Source organism: Lontra canadensis, unplaced genomic scaffold (genome assembly GCF_010015895.1).
Source record: "Lontra canadensis isolate GAN:19392208 unplaced genomic scaffold, GSC_riverotter_1.0 scaffold72, whole genome shotgun sequence".
NCBI lineage: Eukaryota > Metazoa > Chordata > Mammalia > Carnivora > Mustelidae > Lontra > Lontra canadensis.
Window position 1 is genome coordinate 3,573,338 of NW_022631066.1, and position 19,965 is coordinate 3,593,302.

General features: G+C 37.4%; 1 protein-coding gene across 13 annotated transcripts in view; it reads right to left on the minus strand.

Moving 5' to 3' along the window:
- The window catches only part of MLLT10 (MLLT10 histone lysine methyltransferase DOT1L cofactor), a 233,834-nt gene that overhangs the window by 164,814 nt on the left and 49,055 nt on the right, over positions 1–19,965 (minus strand). For 11 of the 13 annotated variants that reach the window (XM_032880843.1, XM_032880840.1, XM_032880839.1 and 8 more), the window contains exon 4: positions 5,562–5,616. In XM_032880843.1, the coding sequence (XP_032736734.1) occupies positions 5,562–5,616 (55 nt within the window). Of the gene's footprint in view, positions 1–3,609; positions 3,630–5,561; positions 5,617–18,086; positions 18,156–19,965 lie in introns of those variants that run through there. The other 2 variants (XM_032880846.1, XM_032880847.1) reach the window with 2 other exon arrangements.

Below are 19,965 nucleotides of genomic sequence, written 5' to 3' on the forward strand. Positions count from 1 at the left end.
CACATTTCAGATTTCACTCTGCATCCTCTTCTTTACTTTTCTCCATAATACATGGTAAACTGTATTTTATTTAAACTGTACATTTTATTTACCTATTTCATTTATTATCCAACTTGCCCCTTCCAAAATGTAAGTAAACCCTATTGGTCTGTTTTGTTCACTGCTACCTAGAACACTGCACATAGGAGGCAAAACAATAAATATTTGTTTAAAGGATGTCTATTTTCCATAAGCTAATCTACAAATTTAAGAAAAGTATCATCAAAATGCCAAAGGGATTTTTAAAAATTAAACAGCCTGATAATATCATCAGTGATGTCTTGTGGATTTTTTTGTATTCCCGGATATGACAACATGAGCAGTAGACTTAACCTCTATGGTACTTTTTCCCAAAATCCATCAACCCAAGCTAATTATGAGAAAATACCAGGTGAACCCAGATTGGGGGGCACTGAACATGTACCTAGCCAGTATTGCTCAAGAGTGCTAAGGCAATGAAAAACAAGACTGAGAAATTCTTACAAACAGAAGAGGCATAGAAACATGGCAATTAAATGCAAAAGAACATTAAGGGGGAAAAATGGTTAAAAAAAAATCTGGTAGGAAAAACTCCAGCAATTCATACACAGCAATCCAAAAATGTACCTTGAGGAATTTACCAAGAGAAAACTGAGGTAAGAATATGAAGGAATACTTCACATAAAGGAAATACAAATTATCTTTTAAGCATACGAAAAGTTGATAAACTCTCACAATAACAAATACAAGTTAAAGCAACATTGACATAATTTTTATCTACCACACTGGCAAATATAAAAATATCCTTGATAAAGATAGATGGAAAGGGTTAAAAACTGGACTTAGAATCCTTCCTTCGGGCTCTGGAGGAAAATACAGTAGTTTAACTTCTTGCAACACTAACTCTGAAGATAGATGACAGTACTGTAGGGTGTGACAAGTTATTAGAACATATCTGAGCGTGCTCTTTCTTTTAGCCTATTGTACTTGGTTGTCAGGAGTCTACACTGTATGACTTACATAATTTATGGTCCGCAGCTACATTAAAACAGAATAGCCAGCCACTTAAAAATACAGAGGCTACATGACTAGTTGGCATTTTCAATCTGAGGATAACCAAATCTGGTGGCTTCCCCATGCTAATATGACCTGCATTCACATTAGCTTCTTGTCAACTTTATAACCAAAACAATGAAGACATTAAGACTTGCATCAGAGTTTGGAGGTCTCTGTATTACTGCAATTGTGTACAGTTTTCCTTCATTAGGTATATTTGGTGTTGGGTAAGCCAATATGACTTACAAGTCTGATGAGTTATACAAAATTAAAACCCACGTAGATAAGTTGTGTAAGTGCTGAGGTAAGTATGATAAGAACATGTTCTTCTTATGTATTGTGAACAGAGTGTAAATTACTACAATCTCAGCAGAGGAGAATTTGGCAAAATCCACTGAAATTACAGATGTTCATAGTATCTGACCCAGCAATTCCACTAGCAGGAATTTTTGCTATCACCCAGTATCGATAATTACATTGTACACAGTTATGCAGTCTCTGTAGTACTTTGTTAGAAAGAAAGAAAGAAAGAAAGAAAGAAAGAAAGAAAGAAAGAAAGAAAGAAAGAAAGAGAGAAAAATGGGGTGGGTGCCTGGGTGGCTCAGCCGGTTAAGTGTCCGAACTCTAGATTTTGGCTCAGGTCATAACATCAAGCCCAGCGCTGGGCTTCCCTGGGTTTCCCGCTGGGCTCCCTCTGCCCCTCACCCACATGTACACTCTCTCTCTTTAAAAAAGAAAAAAAAAAGGAGACTGAACAGAGAAGCCAACTTGAGAAGTGGTGTTGGTGAAAATGAAAAGGAACTGGATCTTTCATACACTGCTTGTGGGAATGTAAAAATGGTATAGCCACTATGAAAAAGTTTGGTGGTTCCTCAAAAAGTTAAACACAGAATCACTATTTGACCCATCAATGCCACTCCTAGTATATCCCCGCAAAACTGAAAAGAGATAAAACAGATACTTGTACAACCATGTTCATAGCAGCACTACTCACAACAATCGAAAGGTAGAAACAACACAAATGTCCAAAAACTGGAAGAACCAACATGAGCAATCTCTCTCTCTCTCTTTCTCTCTCTCTCTCTCTCTCTCTCTCTCTCACACACACACACACACACACACACACACACACACAGAGGAGTTAATTATTCAGCCAGAAAGAGGACTGAAGTACTAATACAGGCTGCAATACTGATGCACCTGAAAAATGTTATGCCAAGAAAGAAACGAGACTCAAAAGGTCATACACTGTGTGATTATTATAGTTATGTAAAATATACAGAATAAGAAAATCCATAAAGACAAAAAGCAGACTGCTGCTTGCCAAGGGCTGGGGGAGAAAAAGTAGAAGGCAGAATGTACAGTTTCTGTTTATGAAACCATACTTTAAGTTATGTAATAAAAATGTTATGGAAATTAACAGAAGTGGTAGCTGTACAACAGGTGAAAAGTAGAAAATGTCACTGAACTGTGTATCTTAAGTTCGTTAAAATGTTATACTATACGAATTTTACCTCAATTTTAAGAAAAAAGAGTAAAATATCCTGTCCTTCCTTCACAAACTGCACTTTACAGTAATGGAATAGTTGATAAGGAATTGGTTCTCTTTATAGAAATAATCCTGCTAATATCTAATGACAGAATGCCACAATTTACTCAACCACTAAAATAATGGTCCAGATACCCATCAAGAGCTGTCAATATCACAAAAAAAGAAAAAAAAAAACAAATATATGCCTCATGAAGGAAGTATACAACAGTATGAGGTATTTTTATAACTGCCAAGAGGGGTGGGGTAAGAAGAAAGGGACACAAAGCAGATGAGCAGGGGGGAGGGGAAGGAGTAACAACTTTGCCTATATCGTTAGTTTCACCTCTCAGAAGGCCTGCCATTCAAACTTTATAGTCTAATTCCAAATTATTTTCAATTCTTTGATATACTTGTGTCTTTTATCATTTGCTTCTCCTTCTGCCTGTAATACCCCAACCCCACTTTTCACACACGAACCTGTTAAGCTTTTTAAGTATTTACTTACCTTAACAACTGAGAACTATATACAGCAGATGAGACTGAGAAAATTAGAAGCTGCATTGAGAAACTGCTCATCTTGATCACCAAGAAAAGAAAATCTAAACTAAAACTTGTAACATATTTCCCAGCATGAAAAAGGGGTGTCAGATATTTAAAAATAGTTATTACAAACAAAAAAAAAAAAAAAAAGAAGAAGAAAGAAAGAAAGAAAAAAGAACAGTTACTATCAATATTGTACCATCAGGTACACTGGTTTTTTTTTTTTTAACTAGTCTAGAAATATAATTAGCATTTCAATAGGAAAATGCATTCCAGGTTCCAAAATAATTTACAAATCAATTTTGGAACACAATTTAGTCAGAATATTTTAAATACACATCAAATTTAGACTCTAACAAAGATGGCATTTCAAATCAGTGAAGAAAGATGAACTGTTCAATAAATGGTGATGGGACAAATGGTAGCATTTTAGCATCTAGGAAAAAATAAAGTTGGATCCATACCTCACACTGTATTACCTGGATACATTCCAAATGTATCAAAGATTAAACTGTAAAAAAAAAAAGAAACCATAAAAACACTAGAGGAAAATGTGAAAGAATTCCTTTACTAACTTTGGAGTAGGGAAGGCCTTTCTAACTAATGGTTCAAAATGAAAGACAAGATTAATAAATTCACCTAAATAAAAATAAATAACTTCTGCATGGTAAAAAGCCCCATAAGCAAAGACTAACCTGGGGGAGGGGGGAGAACTAGCCCAACTCATATCACAAAAGCCTAGTGAATGAGGGGCACCTATGAAAGCTCCAACAAATCAAAAAGAAAATGATCAACAACCAAAGAGAAAAAACATATTAATAGACCAGAAAGAGAAAAATACAACTTGTCTTTAAAAATATAAGATGTTCAGCTTCACTCACAATAAGAGAAATGCAAAATAACTGCTCTGAGATACCAATTCTCACCTACTGGATTACCAACGGATATGGAGAATAAGTTTTTCATTCATTGTGCCAAAAACAGAAATTGGTACAACCAATGGGGAAAACAATTGGGGAATAGCTATCAAATTAGCTACAAACTGACCCAATAGTTCCACCCTGGGAATTAATAATCCTACAGAGGTACATATGTATGACATGTATATAAGCATTAGTTATAAAAGCAGAAGATCAAGAAGTCTATCAACAGGTGACTGGTTACATAAAAAAAGAGAGCTTTATACTGGTAATAAATTGTTCAGTGGAAAAATTAAGAGGCAAAAGAGTATGTATAATATTCATCCACCCGCATAAAAATTAGGAGAAAATATTTTACTCATATTTATTTGTATATAAGAAAAAAAACCCTCGAAGGATATACAAATAAGTAATAGCAACTGTATCAACAGCAGGAAAGTTGTTGAGAAACTAGGCAGATGGTCAATAGCAACAGGAGCAAGGGTTTCTCTAATATTTTTAAAATTTTGTACAATGTGACTGTATAACAGTCTAAACGTTATAACTGTATATAAATAAATTTATGTAGAGCTAGGAAAAAACATTTTATTTTTCTCTTTTATTTACTCATGTCATTCTTCTTTTCCATGCCAAAAATGCTTTAGAGGTGGCTGCCCAAAATGAAAGAGTGTACTAACAGGAGTTACAACCTCTACTTTATAAGTTTCTTCATCAGTCAATTTTCATAGTATGCCGAAGTTTGATAAATTTATGACTACATATTTAAGAATGGTACAGAGTTATAAAGGAATATGGATTTCTCAGAGGAAGGTAACTAAAACTGGAGATGTAAATGAAATATACACAAGGGCCCTCAGGAAAGCACACCAAAATTTAAAGACAGAAGTCAGCATTTCTCTATATTCAAGCAACAAAATTCCTCAGGGTGTTAATATTAACATTCACTAGACGTACCACCTGTCCAGCAATACAAAAAAGGGAAAAAGGGTCTAAAACATCAGAGTTAAGCTCTAACAACCAAAAAAAAGTAGCTTATTTTTCCAAAAATAATTTCTACTATAAGAAAATTATACCTATTAAAAAAAAAATCAGGATTTTAATTAGAAGTATGTGGCCCATTCTACATTAAAAAAACAACACTTAGAATCACCTGATGGCTCAGTCTGTTAAGAGTCCAGCTCTCAATTTCAGCTCAGTTTCAAGATCTCAGGGTTATGAGATCAAGCCCGGATTCTGGCTCTGCGCTAGGAGTGGAGCCCTCTCTCTCTCTCCCACTACCCCCCCAACTCGCACGCTCTCTCTCTCAAAAAAAAAAAAAAAGCTTAAAAGTTTGTCCATAAAGTAGCAATAAAGATTCATAAATTACATCCATTACTATAAAAAATATGCAAGCGGTAAACATTTAATTTGATATTATAATATGAACTACCAGGTATTTTTAAATAGTCTCCACTCTAGTTTTCAATAAAAAAATTTTTAGAAGTCTCTGTACTTACCCCCATTATCTGTTCTTTTTAAAGCTCCATCCTTATGAGGACACAGTTCACATCTCTATTTTTAAAAAAGAAAGAAAACAAAGATTTTACAGATTACCAAAATGTAACATCTTCCCTATAACCTCAAAACTATTAAAATTTGGTAGCAGGGGCACCTGGGTGACTCCAGTCAGTTAAGCATCTGCCTTCAGCTCAGGTCATGACCTGGGATGGAGTCCCACATCGGGTTCCCTGCTCAGCATGGAGTCTGCTTCTCCCTCTCCCTCTGCCCTTCACCCCTACTCATGCTTGCTCTTTCTCTCACAAAAATAAGTAAATAAAATCTCTTAAAAAAAAAAAAAAGAAAGAAAGAAAGAAACGTAGAGCTAGTACAACTATTTCTTTTCACTACTGATAGGAGACAGATATAATTATAAAAATAATAAACAGCATAAGTTCCAATAATATTGTCTTACTATGAAGAATATGTTCCTAGAGGTCACACCTGAGTATTTATTGTTTGTACCCCATCTTGCTGCTCTCCAAGGAGGTTTTGCAGCATATAATACAGTAATATAAACAAATTATGAAGGAAATTAAGAGAAGAAAATTAAGATAAAATAGTGAATAAGTAATAAAACATAAGCCATTAGGATCCTGTATTTGTCTTCCCATATTTCACTCTCCCGATTTGCCTCTAACCTCTTTGGCAACGCATTTCTGAGCACTATGTCTAACCTTTAAATGAGGTAGTTCCTCAGGGCTCCACCTTAAGATGCCTTCTCATTTCATGTTGAACACTACACAATCTCCTACTTTCCATACATCTGTTACCAACTAAATTACAAGTGTGCCAGTGACTCTAAAATTTCACCTCCTATTCAGCTCTATCTTTGGATCCATATATAAAACATTCAGAATTGAAATGGTACTTTAAGCACTGTCCTCAATCTGTGGCAACGTATGCTCTTCCTACAGTATTCCCTATTTTTTTTTAAGTTTATTAACTTTTTCTAATAATCTCAACACCAAACATGGGGCTTGAACTCATGACCCCACAATCAAGAATCACACGCTCTTTTGACTGAGCCAGCCAAATGCCCTTTCTCTATCTTTGTAATGATACACTCAACCACCTATTGCCAATAAAAGACACCTAGACATCATCTTTTGACAGCTTCACCCTACTCTCTAACTCATACTTAACTAAACAGTACATTTTGCCCATTCATTCTCCTGAGTACTGGTGAGATTTGACTACCTCTCTCCATCTACACTACTATTAGCCCACTGCAAGCCAACATCATCTTTCATCAGGACCACTTCAGGGATGCCCACTCAGTAGTCTCCCCATACTTACTCTTACCTATACCACCAATCCAGAGTGAACTTCAAAAATGCAGGTCCAAGTATATCACTACACCACTTAATAAACATTTTAATGGTCTCCCTACATGATCTAGCCCCTACTTACTTCCACAATCTTCTCTTTCCAACATCTCGCTGTCTAGGCAATACTGCCTTTTCCTCTTTCATTTTTTGTTTCCTTTTAAATAAACTCTATGCCCAACATGGGTCTCGAACTCATGTTCAAAAGTCACATGCTCTATCGACTGAGCCACCCAGGTGCCCCTCTTCCTTCACTTCTATAAATACTCCAAAGTTCATTCTTGCTTTAGCCCTTAAATGTGTTGTTTTTACATTCTACCCATAATGCCTGTCCTAGACCCCAACCCTCTTTCACAGCTAGATAACTTCTATTCATTTTTGACCACTAATTCAGTAAGACTTGTCTTGTAAAGCTTGTCTTTTTTTTAAAAAAGTAATCTCTACACCAGTGTGGACTCTTGGCTTCAGCTCAGGTCATGAGATCAAGCCCTGTGTTGGGCTCCATGCTCAGCACTGAGTGTGCTTAAGATTCTCCCTCCTACTCTCTCTCTGCCCCACCCTCCACTCATGCGTGCTCTGTCTCCTCTCTTGCAAAAATGAAAATAAAATTTTAAGAACTGTATAAAAAAGAAGGGCGCCTGAGTGGTTCAGTCAAGCATCTGCCTTCAGCTCAGGTCCCGATACCAGACTCAGGTTTCCTGTTCAGCAGGGAGTCTGCTTCTCCCTCTCCCTCTCCCTCTGCCCATTCCCTCTGCTTGTGCTCTCTCTCAAATAAATCTTTTTTTAAAAAATGCATAAAAAGTCTAACTGTATAACAATGAGAGAAATAATGGTATATTCACATAAATTTATGGAGAGAAATAAACCCTAAAATACACAAAACATGATTAACAGGACTATGGTGAAGATGGTAAGATTATGAGTTTATTTCTTTATTCCAAAATACTGTTTTATAATTTAAATTTTTGTACAGATACACTACTACATGTCATGTCTTCCTACTAAAAACAAAAATAGGGGCGCCTGGGTGGCTCAGTGGGTAGGGCCTCTGCCTTTGGCTTAAGTCATGATCTCGGGGTCCTGGGACTGAGCCCCGCATTGGGCTCTCTGACCAGAAGGGAGCCTACTTCCCCCTCTCTCTCTCTGCCTGCCTCTCTGCCTACTTCTGATCTCTCTGTCAAATAAATAAATAAATCTTAAAAAATAAAATAAAATAAATTGATAATATGAGACTTCAAAGAAAAAAAGTACAGGAAAAGAATGTTAAATTATAGTTAGAAGATTATACCCTAACTCAGGAAGGATCTGGTATAAGGGACCCTGAACCACAAAGACTCCAGATCTTATAGTAAACCAATTCAAACTGAAAAGGTGTTTTTTTTTTTTTTAATTTAAATTCAATTAACATACAGCGTATTATTAGCAGGCTCTCCGCTGAGCAGGGAGCCCAACACAGGACTCAATCCCAGGACCCTGGGATCATGACCTGACCTGAAGGCAGACACTTCACCAACTGAGCCACCAGGTGCCCTTGATTAAGAGTCTCTTATAATAAATTTGTCTCCCTCTCTGATTTCATCTTGTCCCCATGATCCTCTGTTTTGTCAAACTGGAAAGTTTTATAAGGCAGGATGCAATCAAACATATTATTATGACAATTCCACAGATTCATTATGATTTTAGTAAGAAGCAGTGTTAAAAGGTACAAGTAGGGGTTGGGGCAGAGGAAAAAAAATTTCCTGTGTAAAGGAACACAGATTATCAGGAAATCAAACAAACAAGCAAGCACACATTGAAGATCTCATATTTTACAAAGAAAAAAAAGAAATGGCCCAAACAAGTGCAAGTCATACAAGATGGATCTTTCTTCGCTTCATCATGTAGTACAGTAAGAAATGATGAAACTATTTTCCATCTTTAGAATGTAGAGATTAATTTCCAAATACTTTTTCTACTTTATCAAATTCTTTTGCCAAAAGATAAAACCCACTACAATTCACTAAATCAAGTTCACCCAAAATACTGACCCTCTGGGAGGCTATGGTTATGTAACAACAGTCCACTACACTGGTTTACCCAGTCTGTGATTACCATCATATTACAAGATACAGCAAGGAAATAACTGAAAATAATACTATATGGTGGAAAGAAAAAATAAAATGATAAAGAATAAGGTTTTAGGTTTGATCCTCCTCATAATAAAAGACGTAATTGTGGGCATAAAGCAGTATCTATACAATAAAATATTTACCATCATCTTTTTTTAAAAAGTTTTTATTTATTCGAAAGAGAGAGAGAGTGCACAGGCACAAGCAGGGGGAAGGGCAGAGGGAGAAGCAGACTCCCCGTCGAGCAAGGAGCCAGGGCCCAATCCTAGAACCCTGATATCATGACCTGAGCCAAAGCTAGATGCTTTAACTAACTGAGCCACCTAGGCACTCCTCTTTTTTCTTAAGATTTTATTTTTGAGGTGTCTGGGTGGCTCAGTTGGTTAAGCATCTAACACCTGATATTGGCTAAGGTCATGATCTCAGGGTCATGAGATCAAGCCCCTTATCAGGCTCCATGCTCTGTGTGGAGCCTGCTTAAGATTCTCTCCCTCGGGGTGCCTGGGTGGCTCAGTGGGTTAAAGATTTTCTCCCTCTCTCATAAGGGGAGGCAGGGCAAGGCGGGTGTTGGGGGGGTTTCTTTTTGGGTATCTGGGTGGCTCACTCAGATGCTTCAGGTTGTGATCCTAGGGTCCTAGGATCAAGCCCCATGTGGGGCTTCCTGTTGGCAGGGAGTCTGCTTGTCACTCTCCCTGTCTCTTTCCCTCTCTGCCCCTACCCCCACTTGAGCTCACTTTCTCTCTCAAATAAATAAAATCTTAAAAAAAAAAAAAAAGGAAAATATTTTATTTTCAAGTAATCTCCACATCCAACATGGGGCTCAAACTTACAACCCCAAGATCAAGAGTCACATGGTACACCAACTGAGCCAAACAGGAGCCCCATTTCTTTAATAAAAATAAATAAATAAATAAACAAACAGATCTAAAATAGCCTATCTTTTCTTTTACAAAGACTTATAGCTACTACAGTAGAAATGAGCACCTCTAGTGCCAAGGCTTGGTCTCCAAACAGCATTTCCCAAAGTCACCAGGACTCCTGAGAGATGTATATGATCCCTGTCTAGGTCAAGCAAGCTTGAGAAAACTTGTTCTATAAAATAGCAAGGAAGCTATAAAAGACTATTTTATTCATGTCAAAAGAACTTATCAGCCAACCTAAAGAGGTTCCTACTGGCCCAAGATTAAATAACTTAAGACCAGGGCCCCTGAGTGGCTCAGTCAGTTCAGCAACTGCCCTTGGCTCGGGTCATGATACCAGGGTCCTGGGATCAAGATCCTCGTCAGGCTCCCTGCTCAATGGAGAGTCTGCTTCTTCCTCTCCTTCCCACTCATGCTTTCTCTTGCTATCTCTGTCCCTCTCAAACAAATAAATAAAATTTTTAAAAAATGGGAAATCACTTAAGGCCAAAAAAGATAATGAGTGCAATGAACTAAAACATACCAAATTTTGTAAATATTGTTTAATAAGCTGATAAAAATAAATAAATCAATAAACGATAAGGTTTTAAGTTTGATCTTCCTTATGTAACAGATACAACTGTGGCATAAAGTATCTGCAGGATAAAACATTTACCATCATTTCTTTTTTTGCTTAAAATGAATTTCCAAAACAGTTAAGTAAGCTTATAAAAGACAAACCCTTACACAGGTAAGCAGCCAGATTTTGGTTTCTCACCTATAGTCAAAACCTGGAAGGGACCAGCACAGTAAGTTTTCTTCAAAAAAAAAAAAAAAAGATTTTATTTATTTGAGAAAGAGAGATAGCAGAAGCAGGGGGAGAGGGAGAGAGAAAAGCAGGCTCCCCACTGAGGAGGGAGCCTCATGCAGGGCTCAATCCTACGACTAGGATCATGACCTGAGCCAAAGGAGGCCACTTAAGAGACTGAGCCACCCAGGCACCAGAAGTTTCCCATTTTTTAAAACTTTCGGCCTGAAGACAAGCCACGATCAGCTGATAGAGGCTCCTGCAGTCTTAGTATCTGAAGAACTAGAAAATAAAGTTCAGAGCAACAGGGAAAGTAAAGTCTGAATCCATACAAAGAGAGAACCAAGAGGGGAGCCCCAAATTTTTATGTATAGAATCTGCCCAACTCTCTCACTAACCCTGGAACATCCATGCACAGAATAAGCTAGAGTCTAACTAAGGAAAAAAGAAATAAAATTAGATTTTAGCAATTCTCAAAATACATAATAGTGTGAGTCCAACCAAATCAACTGCCTGACAAAAACAGTTATCAATTTCTTCAAAGGAATATAACAGAATCCAGAACTCCCCACATATAACATTCACAATGTTTAGAAAACAATCCAAGTGGTGCACTGGGTGGCTCGGTCAGTTAAGCGTCTGACTTTGGCTCAGGTCACGGTCTTGGGGTCCTGGGACAGAGCACCACACCAGACTTCCTGCTCAGCAGGCAGTCTGCTTCTCCCACTGCCCCTTACCCCTCATGCTAGCTTGCTGTCTCTCTCAAATAAATAAAATCGTTAAAGAAAAAAAAAGAAAGAAAGAAAAAAATCCAAGTTACCTGATCTACTAAGAAGTAGAATGCTAACCATGCTTAGGACAATCAATGAAGTCAACCAAACCTAAGATGACCAAAACACTGGAATCAGGCTTTAAATAACTACTGTAACTGACTTTTAAGAGAAAATAAAAATGTACCTATATTAAGTGAAACAGGAAATCTCAGCAAAGTAAAAGACACTATAAAAAAGAAATAGGGGTACCTGAGTGGCTCAGTCAGTTAAGCATCTAACTCTTGATCTCAGCTTAGGTCTTGATCTCAGAGTCGTGAAATGGAGCCCCAACTAATGCTGGGCATGGAGCATGACTAAGATTCTCTCTCCCTCGGCCCCTCCCCCACCTCTCCCTCGCCCCCCCCCAAAATATATGTGTACACACACACACACACACACACACACATACATGAAGTGAAACATTTACTGGACAGCTTAACAACAAAATCAAGATGACAAAGGAAAAACTCAGTGATTCTGAAGCTAAGTTACCTCTAATCTTTAATCAGAAAAAGGGAAAACAGTGGAAAAAAATGAACAAGCCTTCACCTATGGAACAGTGTCAAGAAATCTAACATGTATAATTGATGGTGTGGAAAACTGGTGAGGAGAAAGAGAATATGTAATATGTGAATATGGCAAGAAGTCAGTCCTGAAAAACAGTGGATAAAATTTTGATTTGAAGACAGAGAACTTTATAGATTCAAAAAAGCTCAGTGAGCCCCAAGTACCCAAACTGCTTGCTGAAAAGCAAACAGAGGCAAGAATGTCATCAAGGAGCCAAAAGAAAAGGACACATCAAATACAGGGAACAGTTTTTAAATAAATGGCTGAATTCTCATCATAAATTATGGAAGTCAAAAGAGAGTGACACAAAATCTTTAAAGTACTTCAAGAAAAACAACTGTAGTTCAACCCAGAATTCTATATCCAACTAATATGTCCTTCAAAAATTAAGGTGAGGGACACCTGGGTGGCTCAGTCAGTTGGGCATCTGCCTTTGGCTCAGGTCACGAGCCCAGAGTCCTGAGATCGAGTCCTACATTGGGCTCCTTGCTCAGCAGAGAGCCTGCTTCTCCCTCTACCTGCCACTCCCTCTACTTGGTGCACTCACTCATTCTCTCTCTCTCTCTCTGACAAGTAAATAAATAAATATTTAAAAAAAAAAAAAAGGGTTAAACAGGTATTTTCACACAAAAGGCAGCAAACAGAATTCATCACCAGAAGGCATGGACTACAACAAAGGCTAACAGAAATTCTTCATAATGAAGGAAAATGGTACTAAAATGGAAATGCAAATCCTGAGGAAGCAAAGAAGAGGACCACAAATGATGAATATCTGGAAAATATAGAAGAATTTTAGCCTTAAATTTTTTTTTAAGATTTTATTTATTTATTTGAGAGAGAGAATGAGAGAGAGAACATGAGAGTAGAGAGGTCAGACTTCCTGCTCAGCAGGGAGCCTGATGTGGGACTCGATCCCGGGACTCCAGGATCATGACCCGAGCCAAAGGCAGCTGCTCAACCAACTGAGCCACCCAGGCACCCTAGTCTTAAATTCTTAAAAATACAAATGATTATTGAAAGCAAAAATTGTAATATTGTTTTTTGGGGTTTATAAGCGAGATCTAATACATATGACAATAGCATAACTGAGCAAACAGAGCTAGTGTCAAAGAATCTCTATGACTGCAAGATGTCCACACATTTACAAAGGGGTATAACATTAACTGTAAGGGATACTCTATATAGACAATAAGAAGGAAGGAAATATATTGAAATTACTAGTAGAATTCTAAGAAATGAACACAAAGAGAAATAGCTTTACAAAATTCATGTATTAAAAATTCTACCCAACAAAAACTTAAGTTGGACCCCTTATTTATATCATACATAAAAGTAACTCAAAATGGATCATATACTTAAATGTAAGAGCTAACACTATAGAACTCTTAAAATGAAACTTCATGGGGCGCCTGGGTGGCTCAGTGGGTTAAAGCCTCTGCCTTCGGCTCAGGTCATGATCCCAGGGTCCTGGGATCGAGCCCCGTCGTATCGGGCTCTCTGCTCGGCAGGGAGCCTGCTTCCTCCTCTCTCTCTCTCTGCCTGCCTCTCTGCCTACTTGTGATCTCTATCTGTCAAATAAATAAATAAAATCTTTAAAAAAAAAAAAAATGAAACTTCATGACCTAGGAGTGAACAGTGATTTCCTAGATACAGGTGAAAAGCTGGTCCTTTGGAAAAATCAACAAAGTTGATAAACCTCTAGCGAAATGGATATAAAACATACACATAAATTACCAGTATGAACAGAAAGTGAGGAATTATCACTACAGAACCCACAGATAGTAACAGAACAAAAGACTATTGACATTATGTTAATGACTTTTAACAACTTAGATGAAATGGAAGAATTCCTGGAAAAACACAACTTACCAAAAAACTGATGAGATGAAACAAAAATCTGAAGAGCCCTTTAAACTGAATTCATTCTAAAAAATCCTTCCCCAAAATAAAAATCTAGGCTCTGACTTCTTCACGGGTACATTCCTTCAAATACCAAGGAAGAAACAGCATCAACTTCACACAAACACTTCCAGAATATAAAGAATACTTCTCAAATTATTTTCTAAGTTCAGCATGAATAATACTAACAAACATACCTAATGATATTAATAATACCAATAATACCAAAACCTGAACACAAAATACAAAAAAAAAGAAAATTATAGACTTATTAAGTCTATAAATAAGGGATGTACATAGATGCAAAAATATTTAATAAAACATTAGCAATTTCAATACACCAATATATAGAAAGGATAATATACCATAACCAAGTAAAATTTATCCCAACTATACAAGATTGAGGGGCACCTGGATGGCTCAGTCAGTTAATAGTGTGCCTTCAGCTCAGGTCATGATCCCAGGGCCCTGGGATCCAGCCCAGCAACAGGCCCCCCGCTCAGGGAAAGCCTGCTTCTCCCTCTCCCACTCCCCCTGCCTGTGCTCTGTCAAATAAATAAATACATAAATAAGATCTTAAGGGGGAAAAAAAGAATACAAGATTGTTACAACATTTGAAAATAAAACAATTAAATTCAATGTATTAATTATATAGAAATACATAATCATTTTGATAGATATGGAAAAAAATTAGACAAAACTCAATATCCATTCATGCTATAAATTGTCAGAAAACCAGGAAAAGATTTTATACAACCTGTTTATTAATCATATCTTTTCATTCCATACTTTTGATACTTTGGGCCTTGGTGACATGACCCTAGAGGGACTGCCCCACATTGCTCCAGGTAGTTTTCATATGCAAACCAACCAATCCAGAGCCCATAGCCCCAACCATCTCTATTTTGTACTCTGGCCACAATATTCCCCTACCCTAATCACCCCCAAGGATAAGTACCAGACAAGTACGGACAGCCCCTAAGCCCCAGACCCTTGAAATTATTCAAACTAGACCAATCCTAAACCTGGTCAACATTCCTTGACTATTCCTTTCCATGGAAACCAAAATGAAGGATCTTGCTTGCCTTCATTCTCATAATTTACAAATTTATAATTTTTTTAAAAGACTTTATTTATTTGACAGAGATCACAAGTAGGCAGAGAGGCAGGCAGAGGGAGAGAGAAGGGGAAGCAAATTCCCCACTGAGCAGAGCCCAATGTGGGGCTGGATCCCAGCACCCTGGAATCACGACCCGAGCTGTAGGTAGAGGCTTTAACCCACTGAGCCACCTAGGCACCCCACAACTTTATAATTGTTTTTTAAAGATTTTATTTATTTATTTGACAGAGATCACAAGTAGACAGAGGCAGGCAGAGAGAGAGGGGGGAAGCAGGCTCCCCACTGAGCAGAGAGCCTGATGTGGGGCTTGATCCCAGGATCCTGAGATCATGACTAAAGCAAAGGCAAAGGCTTTAACCCACTGAGCCACCCAGGCACCCCAACTTTATAATTTTTAATGGGAGTCCTCTCCTGATCTGTCAGCCTTGCTGCCATACTTAGATAATAATAAAACCTACATTTTTAAACAGCCTGATAAAGGTCATTAATAAAAAGCCTACAGATGACAGACTTCATAATTAATAGTATGAAGCTAAATGCCTTCCCTAAAGAATGGAAACAAGACTTACATGTAATAATAAATAAATAAATAAATAAATAAATAAAAAGAATGCAAAGTGGAAAGAGGTAAAAATTATAACATGATCATGTCCTACAAATATGTGATTTACCTACCAAAAATACTCATAGAATTAATGAATTACGTAAGGTTGTGATGAGACAAAGTCAATATATATAACTCAATTCTATTTCCATATGCTAAGAACAAATAATTAGGAAACTGAATTCTTTTTTTTTTAGGTTTTATTTATTCATTTAACAGAAAGGGAGAGTACAATCAGGGAGAGCAGCAGGCAGAGTGGGAGGGAGAAGCAAGCTCTCTGCTGAGCCAGGAGACGGATGTGGGACTCAATCCCAGGACACTGGGATCACAACCGGAGCCCAAGGCAGCCGCTTAACGAACTGAGCCACCCAGGCGTCACAGGAAACTGAATTCCTAAAATACCACTTACAGTAGCATCAAATAACAGGAAAAATCTAAAAAACATTTTTTAAACAAAAGACACACAAGACCAAAGCCTGAAAACTAGAAAATATTGCTGAGAAATCTAAGATGACCTAAAGAAATGGAGATAAAATAATGTTAATGGAAAAGAAGACTCAATACTGTTTATTTATTTGACAGAGATGACAAGTAGGCAGAGAGGCAGACAGAGAGAGGAGGAAGCAGGCTCCCTGATGCGGGGCTCATAACCTGAGCCGAAAGCAGAGGCTTTAATCCACTGAGCCACCCAGGCGCCCCTAAGACTCAATACTGTTAACATGTCAATTCTCCTCAAACCAATCTACAGATTAAAAGTAATGGTTACCATAATTCCATCAACCTTTTTAAAGTGATGGAAAAGCTAGTATTTTTTTTTAATTTCTTATTTATTTATTTGAGAGAGCAAGAGTGTGTGCAAGGCCAGAGGGAGAAGGAAAAGCAGACTCCCAGGTAAGCAGAAAGCCAGGCATGGGGCTTGATCCCATGACCTCGAGATCATGACCTGAACTGAAGGCAGATGCTTAACCACCTGAGTCACCCAAGCGCCCCTGTAAAAGCGAATACTGAAATTTATATGGAAATGCTAAAAACTTCAAGTATACAGAGCAATCTTGAAAAGGATGAAAAGGATTACTGGACTTGCAAATTGGACTTCAGGAGTTACTATAAAACACAAATAATCAAATTAGTATTGTAATGATATAAGGATAGGCAAATAGATCAATGGAACAGAATCAATATTCCTGAAATAGAGCCCACTTATGCAGCCAAGTGCTGTTGCACCAAAACAAGTCAGTGAGGAATGGAGACTCTTTTCAACAAATGGTGCAGGAACAACTGGATATCCAGATACAAAAACAAAAACACCTACAAAAGTTAATTTGAGATGCATTAGAGACCTAAATATAAATCAGCAAAAACAAAAGAAATTACCTTCAGGATTTCAGGGTTAGGCAAAAGTGTCTTAGCATAAACACAGTACACAATAAAGACAAAAGAAAAGACTGACAAAACTAGACTTCATCAGACTTACATATTTCTGCTCATTAAAAGCATAGTTAAGGGGCACCTGGGTGGCTCAGTGGGTTAAAGCCTCTGCCTTAGGCTCAGGTCATGATCCCAGAGTCCCAGGACCGAGCCCCGCATTGGGCTCTCTGCTCAGCAGGAAGCCTGCTTTCTCCTCTCTCTCTGCCTGCTTCTCTGCCTACTTGTGATCTCCGTCTGTCAAATAAATAAATAAAATCTTAAAAAAAAAAAAACAAAAACACAGTCTTAGAGAAACTTTTTACAAAGCATTTATCTAACAAAGGACTAGTATCCAGGACATAAAAGGACCTTCTGCAATTTAAAAAAAAAAAAAAAAAAAAAAAAGACAAGACAAGGAATAAAAAAAGAGAAAAATGAGCAAAGGAAGGGAAAGGGCTAAAGGTCTGAGCAAACTCTTCCCAAAAGAAAAGACATGAATGGGGGACGCCCAGGTGGCTCAGTTGGTTAAGCGGCTGCACTGAGCTCCGGTCATGATTCCAGGGTCCTGGACTGAGTCCCACATCAGGCTCTTGCTCAGCAGGAAACCTGCTTCTCCTCTGCCTCTGCCTGCCTCTCTGCCTGCTTGTGCTCTCTGACAAATAAATAAAATCTTTAAAAAAATAAGTAAATGGTCAATAAGCAAATTAAAATGTGCTCAACATTACTAGTCAGTATGAAAATGTACAATAAAGGCACAGTAATACCACTTCTACTTACGGTTAAGTAAAAGGGGCCAGATTCTGCCTTCTGCATGAAATAACAAAACCTAACAAAATGTATGAAACAACAGCCCACAAGATTTTGGACAAGTAATGAAAGATAATAATTCTGGGAAACAAGAAACAACAGAGGCCAAACATTTGCCCAGCTTACTGCCTTGAGAGTTTCCAAGCCATGGAACAGGGAGAAGTAACCCAGGCAGAGCATGTGGTCTCCCCAAATTGAAGAAACAGAGCTGGGAGTCCAAGGAAGCCAAGCTGGCTACAGGTCACAAGGGAGACCAGCACGGAGTAGAGCTGAAGAGAGAGAAAAATGAAGAGATCTGCAGAGGCTTATCCTAGAAAATGTTGAGTGAGAAATCAGCACTTGCATGTGAGAGAACTATTGAAGGCCAGAGAGAGAACCACCAGACTCAGAAATAAAAGCACCAGAACTCACACAAGGATGCAAATAAAGCTTATTCCAAAAGCCAGCATTTAAAATAATAATAATAATAATTAATACTGCATCAGAGTACTAAGAAGGATTATGCCTCAGAAAGAGATAAAAGTTAACCCTAAACTAAACAGAGCTCTGGTCTATCCAAACAAATCATAAAAGCAAGATCCAAAAGGGACAAACTTTTCTAATAACTTAACCATGTCACAGAACAAAGCATAAAAGTATTTTTAGGCATACTAAAACAGAGACATAACAAGATAAAATTCACAATGACTAAAAATCAATACAAACTTAAAAGACATACAAATAGAAGGAACAAATTACACCCAACAACAAAACAAAAACCAGTCAGTCACACCAATCTTGAAATGACAGGTAATAGAATCAGAACACAAATCCTATAAAACAATTACAGTGAATACATTCCATGCATTCAAAAATCTAGAAAAAACATTATTGTTAAGTAGAAATATGAATAAAAAATTTTAAAACTTTAAACTTCTAGAAATGAAAATTACAAGGTCAAAGATGAAAAACATAACATGAGATTTACAGCATAAGAACTCGAGTTAATAGCTACTAACCAAAATAAAACACACAGAAAAACTACTTTAAAAAATGAAAAGAGAATGGGGCACTTGACTGACTCAGTCAATATAGCACGTGACTTTTGATCTCAGGGTCATGAGTTCAGCATACAATTTACTTAAAAAAAAATTAATACAGTATAAATCAGCTTTCAGGTAACTTCAGAAGCCAAATATATTTGTATTTGGAGCCACTGAAGAACATATAATAGAGGAAAAAAAAACAGAAATCGGAAAAAATGTTAACAATTGGCCACATTTCATGATATCATAAACACATAGAACAAAGCACCCTTTAAATAAACACCGAGCAATGAAACATTAAAAAATGTAAACTGTGTCAACTATACCCAAAGAAAGAAATGTAAACTAAAACATATGATTAAATTGCCAAAAATCAGAGAAAAAAAAATTCTTTAATAAAACAGCCAGAGAAAATTACATCACAGAGAATGAAAAGAAAGTTAAAGTGGTTATATTAATATCATAGAAAGTAGATTTAAAAATTAGTATTATCGGGGCACCTGGGTGGCTCAGTGGGTTAAAGCCTCTGCCTTCGGCTTGGACCATGATTCCAGGGTCCTGGGATCGAGCCCCGCATTGGGCTCTCTGCTCAGCAGGGAGCCTGCTTCCTCCTCTCTCACTCTCTGCCTGCCTCTCTACTTGTGATCTGTATCCGTCAAATAAGTAAATAAAATCTTTATAAAAAAATAAAAATAAAAATAAAAACAAAAATCAGTATTATCAAGAAAAATGAGCATCAGGGTGCCTGGGTGGCCCAGTCGGTTAAGTTTTTGCCTTCAGTTCAGGTCATGATCCCATGGTCCAGGAACTGAGCCCCACATCGGGCTCCCTGCTCAGTGGGTAGTCGGTTTCTGTTTCTCCCCTGGCCTCTCTCCCTGCTCATGCTCTTTTTCTCTCTCTTAAAAAAAAAAAAAAAAAAAAAAAAATCATTTCACAAGGATTTAATGCAGGTGAATTTTATTTGTATTTTTTTAAAGATT